At 40.8% G+C, this 25,000-nt stretch overlaps 1 protein-coding gene across 1 annotated transcript in view; it reads left to right on the top strand.

The window, feature by feature from the left end:
• Positions 1–24,862, top strand: part of LOC137640936 (mucin-2-like) — a 48,133-nt gene extending 23,271 nt beyond the window's left edge. The window contains exons 3-4 of the mRNA XM_068373394.1: positions 3,719–3,869; positions 22,566–24,862. Of these exons, the coding sequence (XP_068229495.1) occupies positions 3,719–3,869; positions 22,566–24,862 (2,448 nt within the window). The remainder of the gene's footprint in view (positions 1–3,718; positions 3,870–22,565) is intronic.
• Positions 24,863–25,000: the final 138 nt, after the last annotated feature.

The following is a 25,000-nucleotide window of genomic DNA, read 5'->3' as shown; positions in this document are numbered from 1 at the left end:
CTCCATATAAAAACAATTGTAATCTATCAAATCTAATTCAAAAGTCTACGTGAGTAACTGACCATTTAAAACTAATATTTTCTATCCCTAATCAGTATTTGAGGCTACACTATATCCATATCTACCACTATGTAATATCTCTAACTCACTTTTAGTATGTTATTTATTGCGTTGAAAGTTTAAAAAGCTTCAAAATCTTACCATTAGTATTTTCATCTTTAAATTATCTATTATGTAACATGATATTTTGTTATGGATTCTAGAATTTCAGGATAACATATCAGAATATGAGTAACTCCTACATGCTTCCGATTCTTGAAATGACATTTATCATTTCCTTTGAATCAAGGATATGAACGAAGATAATTTCAATTAAATATAGCCTTGAACTAAATCAAACTCGTTATAAATATTGCAGATAATAAATTAAGTTTCTCTATTTTTCTCGTTATTCCACATTCTAGTAGTCGAATAATTTCTCTTCGATTTCATGAGAAAATTCATGAAAACATTGTCATTATACGTAGATTTGATTTTAATAATCTGAATAGCTTTAAGAAACATTATCCACTACATTTACATTTATTGGCCTGATTAACTTTAAGTTAATTTCCTTTGATCTAAATCGTAGTAACATTCTCAACATTGAATAGTTCAATCATGTCTATGACAGATCAATTCTATAGTTAACAAAATTATCAAATGTCTATAAAATTAGTCAATTATACGTAAGAAAAACATAAGGCAAGATATTAAAGATGTTTGCAGGATCATACCCAGCAATAATAATGTCTCATTTCAATATATTAACAAGAAGTTAAAGTTCCTGTGGCATATTTACCTGTTTAATGCGATTAAATAATACATTTTTGCAAGACGTGCTGATTCAATAAAATAAAGTATCAAATTACTTTTCCTTTATTCTTCACATTTTACTATGCAATTGGGACAGACCTAATTGTTATTGCTAAAATAAGCTTTTATTAGGTTTATCTATTACTTGTCTTTGAAAGGTTTTCATTACTGCTTAGGTTTTGAGAGAATCCAAACTTTTCTCTACATTAATATTTTTAGAAATACAGGATATGAGAGAGAGAGAGAGAGAGAGAGAGGAGAGAAGAGAGAGAGAGAAGAGAGAGAGAGAGATCCACTTAATCTGCTTTTAAGGACAATAAAATCACTGGCTACAATACTACTTGCACCTAGATCTTTGCTCAGGGAGCCTAAATACCGTTTACAATGCTTCCAGAAAAATTTAATTCACTAGCACCATGTCATTTGAGTGATGTTTTTCCACTTATACTATTTGTACTCAGGCCCTTTCTCAAGGTACTACTGGTTACAATTTGATCTTATCTAACCTATAGTATTCCCTCTCACAGATTCTCCCGAAGGGCAATCAAAACATTCCCCCTTTTTCAAGCCTTAATGCAGGTTTATTGCCTCTGATTTCTCCACTAATGGTTTTTCTGTGTACAACAAAACTGTTTCAGGACGGAAACACAAGTTTTGATTTCCTGATATTTTCTCTATTGCTGCTAGCTTACTTTAAACTAAACAGAAAAAAAGCATAAATGTATATTTGGGACTGAAAGCAAAACAACAAAACTATTATAATTTTCTGTTATGGAAGCAATATGATAATAGATATTAGTGAGAAAAAAAAGCTAATGAACTCTATCTTTCCAAAACATTTTGTTCAATGTTTCTGTTTTAATCTCTTTTAAAATTGCCTTGGTACCTACGCCAACTAAGTTGGAAGGGGGTAGAGTTTTATCCGCTGTTTGTGTGTTTGTGAACAGCTTCCTGGCAACATTTTAATCATAGAGTTAATAAACCTTTTATGGATTAACTGTTATGCAAAAATCTGGAAAGGATTAAACTTTCGAAGGTCAAGATCAAAGGTCAAGGTCACGGTCAAGCAAAATGTCCAGTACCTGTAATCAGCCATAAGTTTTGACATCGTTGTCACAGAGACTTCAAACTTAGTTCATATTTGAGTGCATGAAAATCCACGCCAATCATTACTCGTTAAAGTCAAAGGTCAAGGTCGAGCAAAAGGTCGAGAAATAACCTGCCGCGTCGGAGGTCTGAGTTCTACTGAGTGTTGTTCTAATATATATTTGTTTAGAGATATTATTTCCCGAAATTAAACTCCTGACACTTCTTTAGAAATTAGCACTAGAAGCTTGGTCTAGAAAAACATTTTCGGTTGCTAAAATATCTAAGAATATTCCTATATATTGTGCAGATAACGAATCGTGTTAACATGAGAATAGTTACAAAATGTCTCAGTTATTGGAACCTAGATGAATGTGTACTGTGGGCTCTAGAGCCTTTAAATAAGCAGCCCCGGAGACCACACTTTTAAGCTCAAACTACTTATTCGAAAGACTGAAGATAATAAGGCTCTTCAAGAAGAAACTGAAAACGTTCTTGTTCTCTAAGTGTTCCAATAGTGGGGATTTGGCAATAAACGAGCAATATGTTGTGTGAAATGTTTAAAAGCTTTCGAACGAACACAATAAAATGACTTTGGAGGTCCTGTAGAGAGTAGGGATCCCCTGCTGTACAGCGACCAAAAAGCTGCCTGTAAAGTAAGCAAAGTATACAACACGAAATGCATCCGTTTCCAAATCAACTGCAGGACAAAGGTCTAAGACATGTCCTTATTCACATCTGGCGTTTGGGCAGTTTTCACCACTACACTACCCATTGGAAATTGATGACGGTGGGAGTTTTGTTGTCAGATCGCTCAAAGCAAATTAAGATAGTATAGGTCACTCTAATATAGATTTCCTGAATCTGGCAATACACACACACACACTTTCACGATTCTAAAGTATCCCCACTCAGAAGGGGATCTATATCTATATCTACATGTACATATATGGGTTGAGGCATATCTATAAATAATTAAGTGTCACCTTTCAATCTGAATTAGGTAGGGTAGTCAAATCAAATAAATCATTCATACTATTTATAGCAACAGGGAAACTGGTTGCCTAATGAACTATTAAAACACGCAGCAATAATGGACAAAGTATATTAATTCAATTTAATACGATAAATACGATTTTTATGAGATTTTTTGTATCACTCCTCACTCCATATTACAACCCCACTAAAAAAAGTGAAAATCTCTTGTTGATTTTTATGAGCAAATTGCGTTACGTGAAACATTTATATATTCAGAAAGACTCTTTGATACCACAGTTTATTTGGGTCTCTCATTCAAAGAGGACGTATCCGAGCGACCACGCAATAAATAACCAGGAATATAGTCCCAGCTCTGAAGCGGCGTCCAGTAAATGGTTTAGAATATGAAACGATGTTCACTCAAATCTAAGGTTACACACGCTTATGATTATTCGAGCATATATATATATATATATATATACTGTATATATACACGCACGTAGTATACACACGTATATATATATATATATATACACACACACATATATATATATATACACGCACATATGTATACACACATATATATATATATATATATACATATATATATATATATGCGTATATATATATATATATATGCGTATATATATATATAGTAATATATGCGGTATAATATATAGATATATATATATGATACATACACACATATATATATATATATATATAAGATTTTTTTGCTCAAACTCAGAAATCTTATGTCTTCATAATTTAACCTAATCTTCTCCCTTTACTTAAACAGGCGAGTGTAAAAGTGCGTTGCCAGGTTCTACCGGACTGCATGGCAGCTACTCTGACCACAGGCAAAGAGGACAGACTTTTGTGTTTGATGGCTATGATTGGAACAGGAACCTCACTTGTACAGAGCAAGGACTACACCTTCATTAAAAAGGGTAAGAAGTCTCGTCTATTTATCTCTGTCATTAAAGCTCTTCCTTGCTATACTATTTTTAAAAGCAGAATTAATCAAATATTATGAAATATATTTTCACATGTTAGCATATGGTAAACTTCACTAATCAAACTCCATTCTCTACATAATTATATTCTACTAAAAACAGATACTGTCAAGGTGATTAGTCCAACTATAAATACAGAGAGTAGCTTTCGGGCCTGGCACTGGTGAGGAGTATAGCATGTGTTTCCAGTTTAGCGAGGTTGCAAATAGGTTTACTGTCGTTGAAACAGTTTTAATTTTTCTCACTATCTGAGGTAACAATCTCCCATCATCCTGCACCAATTTTCTGCTACGATATTCTTTGTTCATGGAATGAGGCAAGTTTAAGAGTGATCGAGTTGAGCTGAACTGCAGAGAAATGGTACATGATCGTTTGTTAATGTATGGTACTACAATGGCGTTTTTACTGATCAATACCACTGAGTGACCGGTCAAAAAAAGTCCAAAGTGTTGGAGTGCGAGAGGAGCTGTTAGAAGGCCCAACACATTGATCTAGCAACGACGTTCTTTGTCGTACCATTGTCCTAATGACAGATCTTGTAGGTGGTGTTTTACCCTACCTGTAGGTGGTGTTCTACCCTACCTTCATTCGACGTGTTGATGAACAAAAAAAGGCATCAGGAGATTATTCTTTTGGTAGTTTTTCTCATTCTATCACCATTCCAGATTGTGTCTAGAGACTTCTACATCCTTATCAATGTGTTGAGACCGATGTCTCATCAACTCCAATTGAAAAACCCTTGGGTCAAGATGACCGTTCTGAACCAGACATTCAAGGAAGACTTGATGTCCCAGCAACTTTTCTCATTTCTGAGCTGCTAGATGGAGCCGATGAAGGAAAGGGAGGGCCCCCTATTATAGGCGTGCCACTTTGTCCTAAGACTGAAAGGCTTTCTTGAGGATTGTGTCAATGTCCGTTACGATGTAATATCTTGTTTTTTTTAGGCACTAGGATTGAGTTCTCCCAATTCACTACAATCAGTAGATCATGACAGAATGAGAGAAGTCGTCTCTGTGAAGGTCTTTCTCCAAATCAGAAAGGATCAACTAATTGTCTAGATATTGTAAGAGACGAAAGCTGTTGGCGTGTGTCCATGCTGATACCAACATAAAGACACTGGTGAAGACTTGTGGCAGTGCAGAGAAACCAATACAAGGGACTTTTAACTGGTCCACTCTATTCACATTACAGAGCGAAGGTACTTTCTGGGGGTGTGATGGACTGTGATCTGGAAGTATATGTACTTGGGGTTAATTATCTTTATGAATTCTAAATGTCTGATAGCCTGCCTGATTGTGGCTGTGGTCTCCATATCGAACAAAGTTTGTAAAACAAACACTTTTAGGAATAACAGGTCTATGACAGATCTCCAACCTACAGATCCCTTCTCTATAAGGAAGAGTCAATTGAAGAATCCTAGGGAGCAGTCATCGACCTCCTAGCGAGTGACCTTATTTATCACCGCCAGAACTTTTGCCTGAAAGGCTAAGTCCTTCATTGATCATTGCTAGTGATAGGATGATGAAGTCTCTGGTGGTCGAGTTGGAGGAAGCAGTAGGTATTTGGAATAAAGAGCATCTAAAGCCTACTGTTCTGCTCTTAATACCACAGCCTCTTCCATTTGGATTTCAGGCATCCTCGCACAGGTGGCATCGTGGGAGGAATGCAGGATTGTTGGCCTTGTTTTTTTCCCTGCTTTGATCCAGCCTGCTCTAAAGAGGCTGATGGTCTTCTCCCCACCTCATGTTGGAAGGAGCTGTGTGCCAACAAACGGACACCACCTGGCGCAATATCAAGTCCTGACTGCCTGCCTCTGCTCCTTGGTTAATTCCTCAATCTCTTCTGTTAGAAACAGAAAAGGACCTATCGCTGACATGTTTCGCAGATTTAGAATGTCTTGCAGGCTGATCTGTTTCTGGAACCTGGAGGCCACAGCAATAGCACCTCCTCAGGACCTAGTTTGCCCACTGGTTTCATATCTTAGTTTGTCAAAAACTCAACAGCTCTGATCCCCATCAAGAAATGTTCTTGTGGTCTTTCTGTTATTCAGAGTCTGTGAAGTCCTGTCTGTTGGTTAAAACCACGACTCTCGAATAACCAATGGTCAGTCCAGGAAGCTGCCCAAAGAGTTGCCATTGCTTTGCTCTCCTTGCTCATGACCTCCAATGCCGAGAAAAGTATTGAGCTGTGTAGCAAGCTAGACAACAACGACACCTAAGGTCAGTGTGACAACTGCAGGATCAAGAGTTAATGGGGAGAGAGAAGCCTCCTGGGCCTAACAATAGTTCTTCTGGTGCGAGCAATACTGAGTAATATAGATGATCTCCCCGCATTTAGGGAATCCTTCTCTAACAGAGACCTGTGCATTGACCCTGTTTATTGCTTGACCAGTTAAGCTCTAGACGAGTTTTGGTGCCCTGAGGTGCATGGCAAAGCCTATCGATGGCTGCTTTTCTCCCCTTGGCAGGAGAGAAATGGGCCTTCCTAGAGCCATTCACTTTGTGAATGCACGCTAAAATCAGCAATGAAGTCTATTCTGCCTTGCTCTCCTCCATATCTGGGTCCTTGGTTCCAGCTGTCTAAGGAAGGCTGCTATTAGACAAGTCTGAATCAAGGTTAAAATCGGCATCATCCATCTCTGATTACTATACCCAGATGGTCTCGGGAGGGGTCGAATGAAGGATATGTCTCACGCTCCTCTTACCCAAAAGAAGAGCAAGATAGAGAGAGTCTATTCACAATACTGAGTCTAGGATGCCCTGGTATATCTCAAGCCCTAGATGTCCTAGTGAGCTCAAGGGTCCATTACTTTGTTGGACGATCTTTTATTTGGGATACTCCCAAGTTCCCTCCTTTCTTTGAGTAATGAACCCTCAGAAAATGGGAGAGGGGGTTAAATGGTTATCTCCTTTCCTTTTCATCATTAGGGTACTCTTGAATTGAATGGATTCTGTCCTGCTCTGGAGAGGGCTTTGCGCAGTCTGGCTCACACATCTCCAACTCCAATGAGAGGGATAGCTGTGGTCAAATCCTATAGGCCATAAGGTATAGTCTTCGATGAAGACTACCTGCCTGGGTGATATAAAACAATTCGGGTTTGATAATGATAATTGCCTGGTAAAGATGTCACTTGAAACCGACTGTCACGACTTCGGTGGTTATTTAACTTGATTGGGACAATGCCCCAGTCCCAAAAATTGTGGTGTGTGTGCTGTAGCTTTCTCTGGTGAAGGATACCCTACAACAGGGTTATCCATCTGATGACCCATACGTGAAGAGAGCACCCCAGGATTATCTGGTACTTCCAATGGAATAATGTTCATAGGTGAAACTTACCTCAATGCTGCAGAATTTGTTGGGGTGACTGCCTGACATCCTCCTCAACTAAGCCTGACTGCCTACCTCACCAATGAGAGCTTGGCCAGCTAGAGATAGAGGGCAGGTGAGCTACTTCTTGAATGCCTCGCCCAAGCATTGCTCACCAGCATGAGAGGGTAAGGTGCTTCTGGGTTGAGGGTGCATCTGCTAGGCAAACTTTGGCAAAATAGGTCACCTGCTCTTTATCTCTATCAGTTTGAGCGGGCATTAGTAGGTTACATGGTCAGGCTCAGGTGAGGAGGGATCAAGAAGAGGCTAGCGAGGAACCTTATGTGTACGCTCAGGTGAGGAGGGATCAAGAAGAGGCTGGCGATGAACCTTATTTGTGCGCTTACGCAAGTTATTGCATTCAGTTGTGTGAGAACTCTTACCCCTTTGAGCAGGATGGCAACCCAAGAGCATTGTTGTGCAACAGGTTGCTCTTGAGGTGCCTGTGTATGCGCAAGCTCAGAGGAGTTAGTGCGCTCCGATGAGGGTGAGTAGGTATTCATGCTAGTGTGTTTGGAGACATGCTCTTTGCCTACAACAAGGTCTGCCATAGGAACGTGCATCCTAAAGAGAGGGTTCTTTGGAGATACGCTAGTCTTAGACATGCTCCTTCAGCTGCCTCGAGACATGATCAACAGAGAGCTGAAAGTTGTCTGCTTTGAAGGTATGAGCCTGAGAAGGAGAGACTCTCTTCTCTCTGCTCTTAATGGAGACTAGCTGATAACATTTGTAGAGCAAAAAAACGCTCTTATAGTGTTTTCAAAGCAAGCACTTGCACTAACTCCTCCTTGGAAGGAGGACCTAACAATAACAAATTGGCCACAAAACATGCAGGGCATCATCAATCTGTCAGAAGGACTCCACCCAGTGCGGTGCTCCTCCAGTTTCACTAGGGGGAAACGGGAAGGTCTTCATCCCATGAAGTTTGCCCTAATATTAAGGGGTCCCTACTCCTAACCAAACAACTTTCAGAGGAAACAGAACAGGAAGGATCAAAGGGTAGCATATTGTAGGTCAGAGGGATAGGTTAGGATTTCATGGTCTTCAAGGATGACCTGGAAGGTGAGGAATCCATTTTAGACAGATTTCGTCCTCATCCTCCTGCTCTACACTGCCCACCGGCAGAGTGACCACTCCCAATGCTTGTCACATGCAAAAGCTTGACTGGAGAAGCATCTTCTGCAGGCCAGGGAGAAAGAGTGAGAATTCCTCTCCTTCCTACTCAAGAAGGCACTGTATTTAGGATCAGAAAACTCCGCATGTTAACATCTCTGCAGGCAATCTCATTGAAGACACGCACGATCGCTAATACGTTAGAAAAAAAAAATATTAGTGTGTCTGCCACAACTCTAGCCAGTGGGAACTTCTGTTCTGATTGACGGCTTTCATCAAAGTGGCCACTAAGTGGCCTGCTTGGTATCGGTAACTACCAGCCACTATTTTATGCCTTATTAAAAAAATTCTAACTGTGGTGTACTCCAGCTTTGCTGTTATATTTCCTCCTATGTAAAGGACGAAGGTTTGTATTTGCGTCAGAACAAATGATTTTGCATAGGCCTACTAGTCTTACCTAACCTTCTCATATTTTCCACCTACGGAGGAACCGCTAATCTTCTATTTGGAAATTCTTTGAACTGTAGTGTTTGAAAGATAATATTTTGCTTCCAACATTCATAAAGTGGTTGTTGGTAGTTATTTGACTTTTATTGACGCTTTATGTTTAGATATGGACACAACATACATACATACATACATACACACACACACACACACACACATATATATATATATATATATATATATATATATATATATATATATATATATATATATATATATACATCACAACAACATCACAATACAGTTATTTCTAGGCCACTGCTGGATAAAGGCCTCAGTCATGTAAATTTATGTTTGGGGTTTGGCAAGTTTACATCACCACACTGTCCAGTGTAGATTGGTGATGGTGGGAGATTTTCGACTGATTGCTCACAGCAAATTAGTCTGGAATCTGTTGCCGTGACTAGCACACCAATGGAGACCAGTTTAACCAACATTGAATTATCTTTATCCGTTAAAGAGGAGTCTCTCAACTTAACTATTTTCTACCAATTTCAATGTTTAGTTAAAATATCTCTGTCACAATCTATTCTCGCAAAATGTACATATATATGTAATTTTGGATCAAATTACGGTCTTTTATAAAACTAGCTTCCCCATAAAATCCAAAACAACCTATTAGTTTATGCCTAAATAACAATGCGATTTTTAATACACAAAAAATTATTAAAAATTGCACGTGCTTGTGGAGGTCCAGGGAGATCAAGGAAATGGGGAATACAAAATTAGAATAATTGAATCGAGATATATTTACACTTATCATTTTGAAAAATCTTGCTTTTCACTGGCCAATAATTGGAATTTGAGAGTAATATCAATATAAATATTTGAAATGAATATTTCATAAAATACTATATTCGTAACCCAACCGGAAAATTATTTATTGGAAATCAACCTGTATCATATTTTCACCGAAAATACCAAATCTTGGAAAAATGGTTCATAAGATAAAATTAGGCAATTTATCAACTGCTTGTTACATATGTACATATGTAATTGACCTTTCTAAAGGAGTGACTAAGATTCAGAGACATGTAGCTATCAATTTCTCACTGGTAAATCAACCTAACCCAACGATATTAATTTTAGACTTGTATAAAAAAACATGATGTAATTACTCTTCTTATTGATAAACTTACCTCAGTGTAATGGATGCCCGAAGATACTCCAATGTTGACAATGATAAATCCGTCCAAGAACTGAAAGGAGACAGTCACTTTTTGTATGCAATTGAGGATGTAACGAACTTGATTAATACTGGATTTGCATAATCGTACACATTTGTCCTTATTTCCGTAGCGTTATACTGGTTAGAAACACTGCAATGTATGGCAAGTAACTGCTCTTCGTACCACATCAGCTTATGTCCAGAACATAACTTAGGTTGTTAGGTTAGATAGGGAACTGGAATGATGTTTACCAAGAGTAAACATTTACCAGCTACTTCCAACATTAGGGATGTACGGTTTTGTGAAATATAATCTTGATACGTTTTCATCAAAATAACTTCTTTTCTGCCTCTTTTATATAATATGTAGAATTGTTAGCTAACTACTAAAGATGCCTTGTTGACTACTTGCAAAGATAGTGCTCAGATATCGATGTGAGGAGGTTCCAATCCGTTTACAAGTTGATAATTGTCAAGAAAGTCCTTCTTGTGGCTGATATATCTTGCGAAATCCATTTTTTCACAGAATGTATGTAATCCACTAAAGCAATGAATTATCGAGATACTGACTCTCGCAACTATTCCTGGCGCTTTCTTCACTCAGTAAACAGAGTTCTTGCCAAACACACTTCACTGAATCCACCATAACACTGTTCTGAGAGAAAACGGGAAGAGGTACTTGAACGTTAACGTATTGATGACGTATTGAACAATTCCAAGAGGGATTATATTTACATCATCGCGCATATGAAAAACATATTTGTATTTTGTTATATGACTATAAATGCAATTGCATTTATATTTTCATCAAGGATATAGGTGCTTATAACTCTACTAAGTAATACGAACGATTTTAGCCAAATGTGGATGAATTATTAAGTCTTCGAACGAAAAAAATTCAAAAAGTTTATTGTAGACGATCAGTTATTATTATTATTATTATTATTATTATTATTATTATTATTATTATCCCCTTACTACTCAAAGTTTTGTTGTCCCAAACCCATAAAAACGCCCAAATATTAGATGTGGAAAATAATTATTATTATTATAAAAAATACATTCCCTTGAATTTATATATTATGCATACTTGTATATATATATACATATATATATATATATATATATATATATATATATATATATATATATATATATATATGCATATATATATATATATATATATATATATATATGCATATATATATATATATGCATATATATATATATATATATATATATATATATATATATATATATATATATATATAGGCAGTATATATATATATATATATATATATATATATATATATATATATATATATACACATATATATATATATATATATATATATATATATATAGGCAGTATATATATATATATATATATATATATATATATATATATATATATATATATATATATGTACACATGTATATACACATGTATATATATATATATATATATATATATATATATATATATATATATATATATATATATATATATATATATATATATATATATATCTGCTCGCTTTCCCCATGCTGATTTTATCCTAATCTCAACTTCAGCCTCACACCCCCCCCCCCCCCCTGAATTATAGTAGATCGCAAGTACCCAGGTTAGGTTAGGTTACATTGGGTTAGGTTAGGCTACATTAGGTTTGGTTAGGTTAGGTCACTTATTCCACATGTTTTAGAACAAATCATTTGCTTCCATGATATTATATATATATATATATATATATATATATATATATATATATATATATATATATATATATATATATATATATACATATATATATATATATATATATAAATAAGACTTAATGAGAAGGGAAACTTTTGGGGATGGTCGGCTTGACGGTGAACATGTATAAAACTGAGGTTATGGGGAACAGTAAAGAAGGTAGAGAACGGAGATCCATAAATGAAAGTATTGGATCGATTCTAAAACATGTGGAAAAACTAACCTAACCTAACCAAACCTGATGTAATCTAACCTAACCTAACCTAACCTATCCTAGATACTTGGGATCTACCATAAGTCAGGAGGGAGGATTTGAGGCTGAAGTTGAGAAAGGATGAAATCAGCCAAAGGGAGAGTAAGGGGCGGTAGCAGGAATGGTGCGTGATAGGAAATACCAGTCAAGCTAAAAGTCAACACCTACAGTACAGTAATAAGACCATTGTTATTATATGGATCGAAAACGTTGGCTCTAAGACGAAAAGACGAAGCAAAACTCGAGAAAACCGAGATGAGAATTCTGAAATAAATTATTGGAAAATCACTGTTGGAAAGATTGGAAAATTATGAAATATTTACAGATAGCCTACTATGGGCACTTTTTGAGGACTGAGAGGGGGAGCTAGTGAGGAAGCCTTGGGAGAAAAATGTTAGGGGGGAGGATCGAGAGGGAAGCAGAGAATTAGATGGCGAGATAAGAGGAGGGATGATATGGAGAGAAGAGGTTTGGTGGAAGAGGATGTCTTGAAAAGAAGGCTTTGTATAGGACACATCAGGTAAATGACCCCTTTAAGGAGATATAACAGTGAGAATATATATATATATATATATATATATATATATATATATATATATATATATATATATATATATATATATATATATATATATATATATATATATATATATATATATGCATATGTGTGTGTGTGATAAATCTTGCACATTTAGACGTGTTTTTCATATTCAAATAAGACATATCTTTCTTCGTGGCCAAGTAGTACGTCACTGTTCATACAAGTTTCCTGTACCAGGGTTCGATTCCCGGCCGGTCAGAAGCTATTGTCTTTGTGTGATTTCACCTAGGGCTCTGATCCCGAGGTCGTTAAGAGAATTCATATATATATATATATATATATATATATATATATATATATATATATATATAGATATATATATATATATATATATATATATATATATATATATATATATATATATATATAGATATATATATATATATATATATATATATCTATATATATATATATATATATATCTATATATATATATATATATATATATATATATATATATATATATATATATATATATATATATATATATATATATATATATATATATATATATATATATATATATATATATATATATATATTTTTGGGCTCAAGCCATGTCGTCCTGATGGAAGTTCCTATAGGGTAGCTTCCTAGGGTATATTACAACTACGGCGATATTCCCAGAGAATTTACCTTAAGGTACCAGAATTCTAACTCCTGGAGCGAGTATCCCTCGTGAAAGGGATATCGCGACATATCAGAGGACGTATTCTAGACACGTCACATGGCAATCTACGACCTGAACAGAGATTCGTCTCGTAGGAGGGAGATTGACGAGATACGAATTCGGGAAAGAAAAAGGGGAGCCGCTCCCAAGGCTTCCCTATCCCCCGATTCGTATGCGTGCCTGGCGCCAATCCTGGCGCCATCTGTATTCCTTTTTGCGTAGCTTAACAACTCGGTGTTTTTTCCTGTTTTTCTCGCAAATCTTGGATTTATTCAGCTTTTCATGGCTTCTTCGTCTTCGTTGACCTCGGATAAGTTGAGTATAGTGTCTGTTATGTATAAATGTAGGCTCTTGGTAAAATTTTGAGTGATTAATAGGATTAATCTTTGAAACAAGAGCCGTAGCCTACCAGAGGTGTCCTGGACACTGTCACTCGCTAGGTATAAATTAGTTAGTCAGAGTGACATTCCTGGTTGTTTTGCTTAATAAATTTTAGCTATTTAGCTTTACATAGGATATCCTTTCGTGCTTAGTATTATTTGGCGAAGTATTCGCCATTCTGGCCTACGCTAGGCCATGTAGCCTAGTCGTTTGGTCCTAGTACTTAATGCATGATTTTGGTTTTTCCGAGTGTAATTAAAAGTTTATTGAAGCTTTAGGCTATATTTTATACATTTTAGACTGTGTGGAATATTTCCAAGATTGTATACGTGAGAGTTTCGGTGAATTAGGTAATCGATTCTCTTGGTGCCTAGGCTAATTGCTTATGGAGCCTTAGTATACTTTATTATACTCCCCGGTTGCTTTCTTTTCTTCGGAGAAGGTATGCAATCCCTTTCCCTCTGTTTAAGCCTTGGGCTTATCCCTAAGTGGTTTTTTCCGAATTTATTTTCGATAAAACTATACTAGGGTGTTACTGTACCTTCCTGTTCCAGCAGAGTCTGGTTCAAAGAGGGACAGAACAACAGAGTTTTTAGTCTGAGTCCGTGTTGTCTGGCTTGGGGCAGAGTCTCCCTCGCTGACCTAACACTTACAAAGGGAGCTTAGCTCCCTTAGGTCACTATCGAAGGTTTCTGTAGTTATGATTCCTTCTTGTGTGATCGACCAGACTAAGTCCTGTTGCTGTTCTCGGGGAGGATAAAATCTTCCCTTGGGAGTAGCAACGCCTTCCTTGCTTTGGTGCTCTGGAAGCTGGCAGGTATTATACTACTGTGCTGGCCCTTTCCCTTAGATCTCCCTTAGGCTAAGACAAAGTTCTTGGCTGCGGGTGATCTGTCACTAAAGCAAGGTTGGCAGGACCCTCTTGTCCCTTCCCCCTCTATCTCCGTAATGGCCTAGCCATTACTGTACTGTACCTTGCCGGCCGGCAGAGCTGGCCGGCAGGGGTATTACTGTACTGTATGTCATTCTACTTCTGGACCTAGTATAGGTTGGGATGTGGAATTGACTAAGCCCATTGCCGGCCGGCAGAGATGCTGGACGGCAAGGGTCTTATGTTTTCGAGTGCTGCCCGGACCTCTCTTGGTCCCTCATCCATGCCTGCCGGCAGAGCCGGACGGCATTGGTCAAGGAAGCCTGAATTAAGTTTCTCCCCTTCCTTATATGCACTCTTTCGGTTGCCGGGCTTGGGGGGTTGTGTACACTCTTATCCCGGCATCCATTCTATTTTCTTCTAATGCTGTACCTGTCCTGGCTGCCGGCCTATGAGGCCGGCAGCCGGGCAGGTGTAGTCTTCTGGTTCTTTTGCTGCCGGCTGGCATCGGTCTTGTACCTTTGCCGGCCGGCTTATGTCAGTCCTTGTCTGCCGGTCACCAAGAGTGTGGCCGGCAGCTGGGTACTACCTTGTGTAGTTGCTGGCCGGCAATCATTGCCGGCCAACACTGGCTGTTGCTGGCCGGCAGCTGCTGCCGCCGGCACAGGCATTTGAACCAGAGGGCTGCCGCCCTATAGCTGTTAAGTAGTATACTTTAAAGCTAATTGTGATGTGTGCCGGCCGGCAAAGGCAGGCCGGCACACATCCTCCTATACTGTACTAGTATTTTTCTGTATAGCATATACAGTAAGAAGAAAACTATAGTAAAAGTTTAGGTACAGCACTGTATCTTCTAACACTATTGTGTTTTCTTGCACGGCCCTTTGCTGTTGCCCTCAGACAGGAAGCAGAGTTCTTCCCCGTCTATTATCCAGGATTTTAAAATCATTGCCTAGGTGTGAGCTCCACCTGTTTCCTCTGGAAACCTTGCATTGGTTACTCTAGTAGAGATAAACCATTTTTGATTTTATTATCTGGAAGGCTGCAGCAATGGGTTGTGAGGGAAACACAAGTGTGTGTCTTTCCTTTATGAATTGTTATGCTATACTATGCATATCCAGTGATACATAGTTCACTTGATACTCATGGAAATTTCTTCTCTTTACAGGAGGACCCTCCGAAGTACGGAAATGTTTTCTGCAATGTCCGCAGCAAGAACCTCTGCGGACATGAGTGTTGTAGGAGACACGCAGCATGCGCTGTCTCCAAGGATGATCTCCAGTATTGGGACCCTCAGGTATGTACTGTATGCACTAACCTGATTACTGAGGCTTTTGATTCCCCTAGAACGGCGGAATCAAGGGATATAGCTAGGGAAAAGCTTCGTACTTGGGTAAGGGGCTTCAAGAAGAACACCTCTGGCCCTTATCTTCCAAGTGAGAAGATGAGGGCGTATCTTTTTCCCCAGGCATCAGCTGAGGCAGTGATTCCCCAGCCTCAAGAGGAGATCCTTCAAGATCAAGTCCAGGTGGACGAGGAAGTCGCAGATGCGATGCAAGACATCCAGTTGTGTGACAGGATGTCTGACCTGGACGAACGTTTGGAAGAAGACCTCCTGGCAGAAGGTCAGATCAAGTTCAAACCCCGGATGTCGTAGAGGATGAGGTCGACGAGGTGTCGGCTACTCCGGTTCAGATGCCGGAGCCTATCCCCTCAACATCAGCTGGCCTCCCAGTAGAACTGGGACAGGCCCTCTCTTCGATTGTTGGAATGATCCAACAAATGCAGAAGGAGAATCAGGAGAAGGCGGCTGCAATGGAACTGCGTATGCAGTCCCTGGCAGAATCACATGGGCCCCGGAAAAGGCTCAATGTGAAAGACCTTCCCATATGCTCAGATGCTAACCCATGGAGGTATGCTGAGCACATGCCGATGACGACTGGAAAGATCGTCATCTCGGATAAGCTGGGTTCAGTTCCCCTAGAGGAGGTAGAATTCTGGCCCAGCAAGGCATCATATCCGGACTGCTATGTCCGGCTGAGAAAAGAACCAGCTTCAAGGGAGGAGACAGAGCCGAAGGAGGTCATTATTATGGACCACGCTAAGGCTCAAGCCCTACTTTCATCCTCGATGAAAGAGAGGGGCTTCTCGAATTCGAAGGTAGCTGCATTGAGCAAGAAGCTCCCTTCGTTTGTGTCCTCTCCTGATAGAGCCTTCCCCTTTTTACAGAAAGGGTTTGCGGCTGTCCTAAAGGCAGTCGAGGCCGGCAAGCCTTGCCCCTCCCTGGAGGAGTGTAAACCCTTGTCGCTGGCTCTACCTATAGACCACAAAGACTGGAAGGATGTCCATCTGACATTCTCAGTGGGAAAGTTGGAGGCTGATATTGCCGGACGGCAATTCGGCGAGGACCTCCCCAAGCTGTCCGAATCTCTTTTACGAAGAGAGTTCGAGACAAAAGAAAGACTGGCTGCCTCAATGTCTCATCAGACTACTCTCGAGACGATGGCAAGTGACCCCAAGGTCCATGAAATGTTCATGGTAGTGGCTAAGTCTCACCTAGCCACAGTGACGAAGGACCTTTATAGCTTCGTCAAGGCAAGGAGAGCTTGCAGGGAGTTCGTGTTCACCGGGGCTTCGGTGAGACACGAGCCATGGAAGTTAATCTCCTCCAACATTTGGGGAAAAGACCTTTTCCCTACCGATGTGGTCAAAGAGGTTGTTGATAAGGCCGCCGTGGAGAATAGAAACCTTCTCCAGAAGTGGGGCCTGGCTATCAAAAGAAAATCTTCCCCGGATGAGGGTCCTCAACCAAAGAGGAAGAATATGAAGACTAGGCTACCATTTCGGCCAGCCAAGCCTTATAGACAGCAACAGCAACTGCAATTGCCTTTGCCTCCAGTGCCCCAGATGGTGGCACAAACCCCGACTGCCTTTCAGTGGGTACCCCAGGCGGTGCCAGGTCAGTCAACCACATTCGCCCCAACGTTCGAAGGACAGTCTTCTTCCTTTCGTGCAAAACCTAGAGGAGCAGCCAGAGGCTCGTCTAGGCGCCCCTCAAGGGGAAGGGGATTCAGAGGCGGTCGTGGTCAGGGAGGCAAGACCTCAGGACGGCAGTCCAAGTGAAATGATACCGGTACGAGGGAGACTGATGAAATTTTGGGATCGGTGGACCTTCGATCCCTGGGCCCAAAGCCTACTCAAGAATGGACTGGGTTGGAGCTGGTACACCACTCCACCCCCATGCCTTCGGTTTTTCCAACACTCCACTCCCATTTTGGAGGAGTACGTTCAAGAACTGTTGGAGAAAAATGTGATCCGAAAGGTGAAGTCCATCAAATTCCAAGGGAGGCTGTTTTGTGTTCCCAAGAAAGACTCGGAAAAGCTCAGAGTCATTCTGGACTTGTCACCACTCAACAAGTTCATAGTGAATTGCAAATTCAAGATGCTAACACTGCAACACATAAGGACCTTACTGCCCAAGAGGGCATACTCAGTCTCTATAGACTTGTCAGACGCCTATTGGCACATTCCAATCAGCCGTCGACTCTCCCCCTACCTAGAGTTCAGGCTACAACGGAAACTGTACGCCTTCAGAGCCATGCCATTCGGGCTAAACATAGCCCCAAGGATTTTCACGAAGCTTGCGAGCGCAGCTCTCAAACAATTACGCCTAAAGGGAATTCAGGTAGTAGCCTACCTGGACGACTGGCTGGTGTGGGCAGCATCCGAGACCGAATGCTTGCAAGCTTCCAGTCAGGTGATCCAGTTCCTAGAGTACCTAGGCTTCAAGATCAACAAGAAAAAGTCTCGACTTTCTCCATCCCAAAAGTTCCAGTGGCTGGGAATCCACTGGGACCTTTTGTCACACAGTTTCTCCATCCCAATGAAGAAAAGGAAGGAGATAGCGGGCTCTGTCAAGAGACTTCTAGATTCCGAAAGGATATCAAGACACGAACAGGAGAGGGTACTAGGCTCTCTCCAGTTTGCTTCAGTGACAGACCCAGTGCTAAGAGCACAGCTAAAGGATGCAACCGGAGTTTGGAGAAGGTATGCATCAAACGCGCGAAGAGACCTGAGAAGACCAGTGCCGCCTCGGCTACGTACTCTTCTCAGACCTTGGTCCCAAGCCAGACATCTAAAGAAGTCGGTTCTTCTTCAGCCACCTCCCCCGTCGATGACGATTCACTCAGACGCCTCAAAGGAGGGATGGGGAGGTCACTCTCATCGGAAAAAAGTCCAGGGGACTTGGTCCAAGCTATTCAGGACCTTTCATATAAACTTTCTAGAAGCTATGGCAGTGCTCCTTACCTTAAAGAAAGTCTCCCCGCGTCACTCGATCCACATAAGATTGGTGACAGACAGCGAGGTGGTTGTGAGATGCTTGAATCGACAAGGGTCGAGGTCACCACCTCTCAACCAAGTGATGTTAGCCATTTTCCGATTGGCCGAAAAGAAGAAGTGGTACCTGTCGGCAGTTCACCTTCAAGGAGTCCGCAATGTGACAGCGGACGCTCTATCCAGGTTCACACCGATAGAGTCGGAATGGTCCTTAGACGCAGGATCATTTTCCTTCATTCTGAATCAAGTCCCAGAACTGCAAATAGACCTCTTTGCGACGAAAGACAACAAGAAGTTGCCCCTGTACGTGTCCCCGTACGAGGACCCCTTAGCGGAAGCAGTGGACGCAATGTCCCTCGACTGGAACAGATGGTCCAGGATTTATCTGTTCCCTCCTCACAACCTTCTGTTGAGGGTCCTCAACAAACTGAGATCCTTCAAGGGGGTAGCGGCAATAGTGGCCCACAAGTGGGCGAACAGTATGTGGTTCCCCTTGGCGTTGGAACTACAGATGAAGTTCGTGCCGCTACCACATCCAGTTCTGACCCAGCGAGTCCAGAAGTCGACTGTCTGCGCTTCATTACAGAAAACCCAGACCCTGCAGCTCATGATTTTCTCGCCCTAGCGGTGAGAAAGCGCTTCGGGATTTCGAAAGCCAGCATAGACTTCCTAGAGGAATACAAGTGCAAATCGACTAGAAGGCAATATGAGTCATCTTGGAGAAAATGGGTGGCCTTTGTAAAGGCAAAGAATCCGCAGGAGATCTCAACAGATTTCTGCTTATCTTTCTTCATCCACCTCCATGGCCAAGGATTGGCAGCTAACACGATTTCAGTGTGTAAATCGGCTTTGATGAGACCCATTTTATTTGCCTTCCAGATCAACCTAGGTAACGAGATCTTTAATAAAGTTCCGAAAGCCTGCGCTAGGCTCAGACCTTCAGCACCTCCAAAGCCCATCTCATGGTCTTTAGACAAAGTTCTTCATTTCGCCTCCTTGTTGAGCAATGAAGAATGTGCGTTAAAGGATTTGACGCAAAAAGTTATTTTCCTATTTGCACTCGCGTCCGGGGCCAGGGTTAGTGAGATCGTAGCCCTCTCGAGAGAGGCAGGTCGTGTTCAGTTCCTGGATGGGGGGGAGCTGAACCTGTTTCCGGATCCTACGTTTCTCGCCAAGAATGAGTTACCCACCAACAGGTGGGGTCCCTGGAGAATCTGCCCTCTGAAAGAAGATGCATCTCTATGTCCAGTAGAATGCCTAAAGGTCTATCTTCGTAGAACTTCAGACTTCAAGGGTAGTCAACTATTCAGGGGAGAAACATCAGGCTCAAATTTATCTCTGAATCAACTCAGAGCGAAAATGACATATTTTATTCGCAGAGCGGATCCTGACAGTACACCCGCAGGTCACGATCCGAGGAAAGTTGCCTCATCCCTAAATTTCTTTAATTGTATGGATTTTGAACATCTCCGTTCATACACGGGCTGAAAGTCTTCCAGGGTGTTCTTTCGCCACTATGCGAAGCAAGTAGAGGAACTTAAGAGATCTGTGGTAGCAGTGGGTCGTGTAGTTAACCCTACTGTTTAACTCTGCGAGGAACAGTGGTCTTAATTGGGACGATTAAGTCCAGGGTGAGTGTGTAGGTACATACTGTACTACAAACTAAATAAGGGCACCAAGTGCCCATATAGACTGTTCCTTCTTTCAAAGGTGAACCTTGCATAAGTTCAGACATGTGTGCCAAGCGTTTCTAACGCTAATGTGATTGATTTGTAATACAGATTTTTTATGACTTGATACCTTGGTATCTCATTAAAGTGGTGTTTAATGGTTTTTCTTTCAGATAAACAAGTTCTGTTTACTGTCATACTTATGCTTAAAGTTTTGGGTTACCCTCTTTTATATAAACATATATATTTGTTGTTAACCTGTCTGTTTATTATCTCTCAATAAACTTGTTCTTGAGAACCTTGCGTCTCTTTCACCTGTGTCAATTTATTGGTATAATTGAGCATTTTAATTCTATGTATCTTATCTGGGATAATTCTGATAGAATTGTTCTGTTTTGCAAGCTATGTTGCATTGGTTTATGTAAGTCCCCTAATGGGAGGACTCCGTCCCATAAAGGGACGAGGGCGGTTTTATTAGTTTCTTCCTATGCGGATATAAACCTTTGTCCAATACAAGTATTGTGCGGATTACTGGTCAATATATTGACGCAGTGGTTCTATACAAACTATGCTTTACTTAATATAGGGCGAGACCACTATATTAGCTTGCCTGGTATTCATACATAGATATATGTACTCTTCGAGACTTTCCAGAGTCTAGTAGGACTCTTCCCTGTAGGGGGCAGGAAGTTCTAACATAGTTTATAGTTAGTTGAAAAGATGTATAACGGTAACATCTTAGGTCTCTAGGTCTAGTCGACCGGGAATAAATATCTCCGGGGAGTACGGCACGTTCTGAGAATCCACAGATACAGTAATGCTCTGGTACACTTCCATCAGGACGACATGGCTTGAGCCCAAAAAACGGATTTTGAGCGAAGCGAAAAATCTATTTTTGGGTGAGATAGCCATGTCGTCCTGATGGACCCGCCCTTGCCTTTCTAAGAAAGGGCTGTAGGACCCCTCCCTACATACAGTATCTGTAGCACCTCGTGTACGCTACAAGGAATACAGATGGCGCCAGGATTGGCGCCAGGCACGCATACGAATCGGGGGATAGGGAAGCCTTGGGAGCGGCTCCCCTTTTTCTTTCCCGAATTCGTATCTCGTCAATCTCCCTCCTACGAGACGAATCTCTGTTCAGGTCGTAGATTGCCATGTGACGTGTCTAGAATACGTCCTCTGATATGTCGCGATATCCCTTTCACGAGGGATACTCGCTCCAGGAGTTAGAATTCTGGTACCTTAAGGTAAATTCTCTGGGAATATCGCCGTAGTTGTAATATACCCTAGGAAGCTACCCTATAGGAACTTCCATCAGGACGACATGGCTATCTCACCCAAAAATAGATTTTTCGCTTCGCTCAAAATCCGTTATATATATACATATATATATATATATATATACAGATGTAATGATGTTGTCCACTACATGAGCAGTGCTATGGTATACTTTGTGATTCCTTACTTGTCACCTTCATAACAGTCTCCTACCCCTTTGCTTGACATTGTACGAGGAATTCTAGAAATCTAGTTTTTGGCGTATTGCCTCTATTAATTCTATAGGGAAGTATTCTAGCTTCATTCTGAATTGGTGTGAGAACAGACTCTGAATTTACCTTTGGTTATTAGACATCCAACTCATTTACTGAAATCATTATGCTGGATATGATTTATAGTTTACCTTTTAATGTCTGACTAATCAATTTACAGTTTTTGTAAATAATTTTGATTTAGGGAAGCACTTATAATGTCACATGATTCTTATGTAAAATACCAAAAGCAGTACTTTTAATATGTTCCATAATCTGTTGATGCAGGATTACAAAGCTTTAATTGATAAATATTTATAGTCTTGAAAAATATACTTGAATTATAGCAAGTAGTTATAAAATATAGGAATGTTAGATTTCTACAAAGCTATCTTATCTTGCAGGGCCCATGAATGTAGTAACCCTTTCAACTGCAAATCCTTCAAGCTCATCTATCATGTCCACCTCAGCCTACGATTCTCAAACGACTATGAATGAAACTACAATCTCAAACCAAATTGAACCAACCCGTGCTTTACTTACATCTGTGAGCACAAACATTTCCCTGTCGACAGAATCTATTTCTAAAGATACAACAACTGGCGTTTCTTCATCTACAGCTACATCTGTAACATCTACCAGTAGTCTGCCCAGTACCACTACTGCATCAACAAATACTACACCTGTCACCACAGGTAGTACATCATTCACACCACTGTTCACTACTATTCACACCAATATTGACTCATCTCTAACTACAACTCCTGCCTCAGTCACTGATACAGCATCAACTGATGACAGTACCCTTACGGCTACTGCCAGTAATTCTACTATGACTACAACTGTTCCTTCGACTATCAGTAGCTCCACCGGAGGATCAGTATCCACTACGGCTTCAAACGCTACCTCTGAGCAAGCGTACTCAACTGACGCTTCTATCACTACTACTATTTCTACTGCTTTCAAAGCCTCTGACCCTATATCCTCAACTACTAGTAGCTCTACCACTACTCCTATAGTTACCGGTACATCTTACACTTCACCTGCCAGTTCTAGTACCCTTACTAGTACTCCTGACCTTACCAGTAATTCTACAAGTATAACTACCACTACCAGTAGCAGTACCTCAACCCCTATACCTACTACTGCCACAATCTCTACTACTGACAGTACCTCTGTCACTACCAGTATCTCTACAACTACACCAACCACTACCAGCCTCTCTTCTACTGTCCCTACCACTACTAGTACCTCTGCAATTACCACTGCCACTGACAGTGCCTCTATTACCACCAGTACCCCTACCACTACCAGTTCATCTACCACCACTCCTACAACTACCAGTACACCTACCACTACCAGTACCCCTACCAGTAGCAGTGCATCTACCACCACTTCTACCCCTACCACAACCAGCTTATCTGCCACTGACCTTACCACTACCACCACATCTACCACAATTCCTACCACTACTAGTACACCTACCACTACCAGTGCATATACTACCACTCCTACCACTACCAGTACTCCTACCACTACCAGTACTCCTACCAATGCCAGTGCATCTACCACCACTCTTACCACTACCAGTACTCCTACAACTACCAGTGCCACTCCAACAACTACCAGTACTCCTACCACTACCAGTGCATCTACCACCACTCCTTCAACTACCAGTACTCCTACCACTACAAGTGCATCTACCACCACTCCTACCACTACCAGTACTCCTGCTACTACCAGTGCATCTACCACCACTCCTACCACTACCAGTACTCCTACCACTACCAGTGCATCTACCACCACCCCTACAACTACCAGTACTCCCACTACTACCAGTTCAACTAACACCACGCCTACAACTACCAGTACTCTTACTACCAGTGCATCTACCACCACCCCTACAACTACCAGTAGGCCTACTACTACCAGTACATCTACCACCACTCCAACAACTACCAGTACTCCTATTACTACCAGTTCATCTACAACCAGTTCATCTACCACCACTCCTACAACTACTAGTACTCCTACCACTACCAGTGCATCTACCACCACTCCTACAACTACCAGTACCCCTACCACTACCAGCACATCTACCACTACCAGTACCCCTACCACTACCAGCACATCTACCACTACCAGTACCCCTACCACTACCAGCACATCTACCACCACTTCTACGACTACTGGTACTCCTACCACTACCAGCACATCTACCACTAGCAGTACCCCTACAACTACTAGCACATCTACCACTGCCAGTACCCCTACCAGCACATCTACCACCACTCCTACCACTACTAGTACCTCTATCACTACCAGCACATCTACCAGTACCAGTACTCCTACCACTACCAGCACATCTACCACTACCAGTACCCCTACAACTACCAGCACATCTACCACCACTCCTACTACTACTAGTACCCCTACCACTACCAGTGCATCTACCACTACTCTTACCACTACCAGCACCCCTACCACTACACCATCCACTACCAGTACCTCTACTACTACTCCTACCAGTACCTCTACCACTACTCCTACCACAACTAGTACTGCCTCTTCTACGTCTGCACCACTCACCTCGGCCACTACAACCCCCACTACAACAGTATCTACAACAATCCCTTCTACAACAGCCACAGAATTTACATCTACCACTATTCCTACCACTACTGAGAAAACCTATAATTAATTCAGAGAGTCTGATATCATCAGTATCATTAGAGCAGTTTCATAAATATGTTTATTTTAGAGGAATTAAAGAATTTTCTGGGACATATTGGTTATGTAAGTATCAATGGTAGTTTGAGAAATGTTTGAAATTATAATG

The sequence above is a fragment of the Palaemon carinicauda genome, chromosome 1 (genome assembly GCF_036898095.1).
Source record: "Palaemon carinicauda isolate YSFRI2023 chromosome 1, ASM3689809v2, whole genome shotgun sequence".
NCBI lineage: Eukaryota > Metazoa > Arthropoda > Malacostraca > Decapoda > Palaemonidae > Palaemon > Palaemon carinicauda.
The sequence above is the reverse complement of the archived record's forward strand: the minus strand, read 5'-3'. Positions and strand labels throughout refer to the sequence as shown.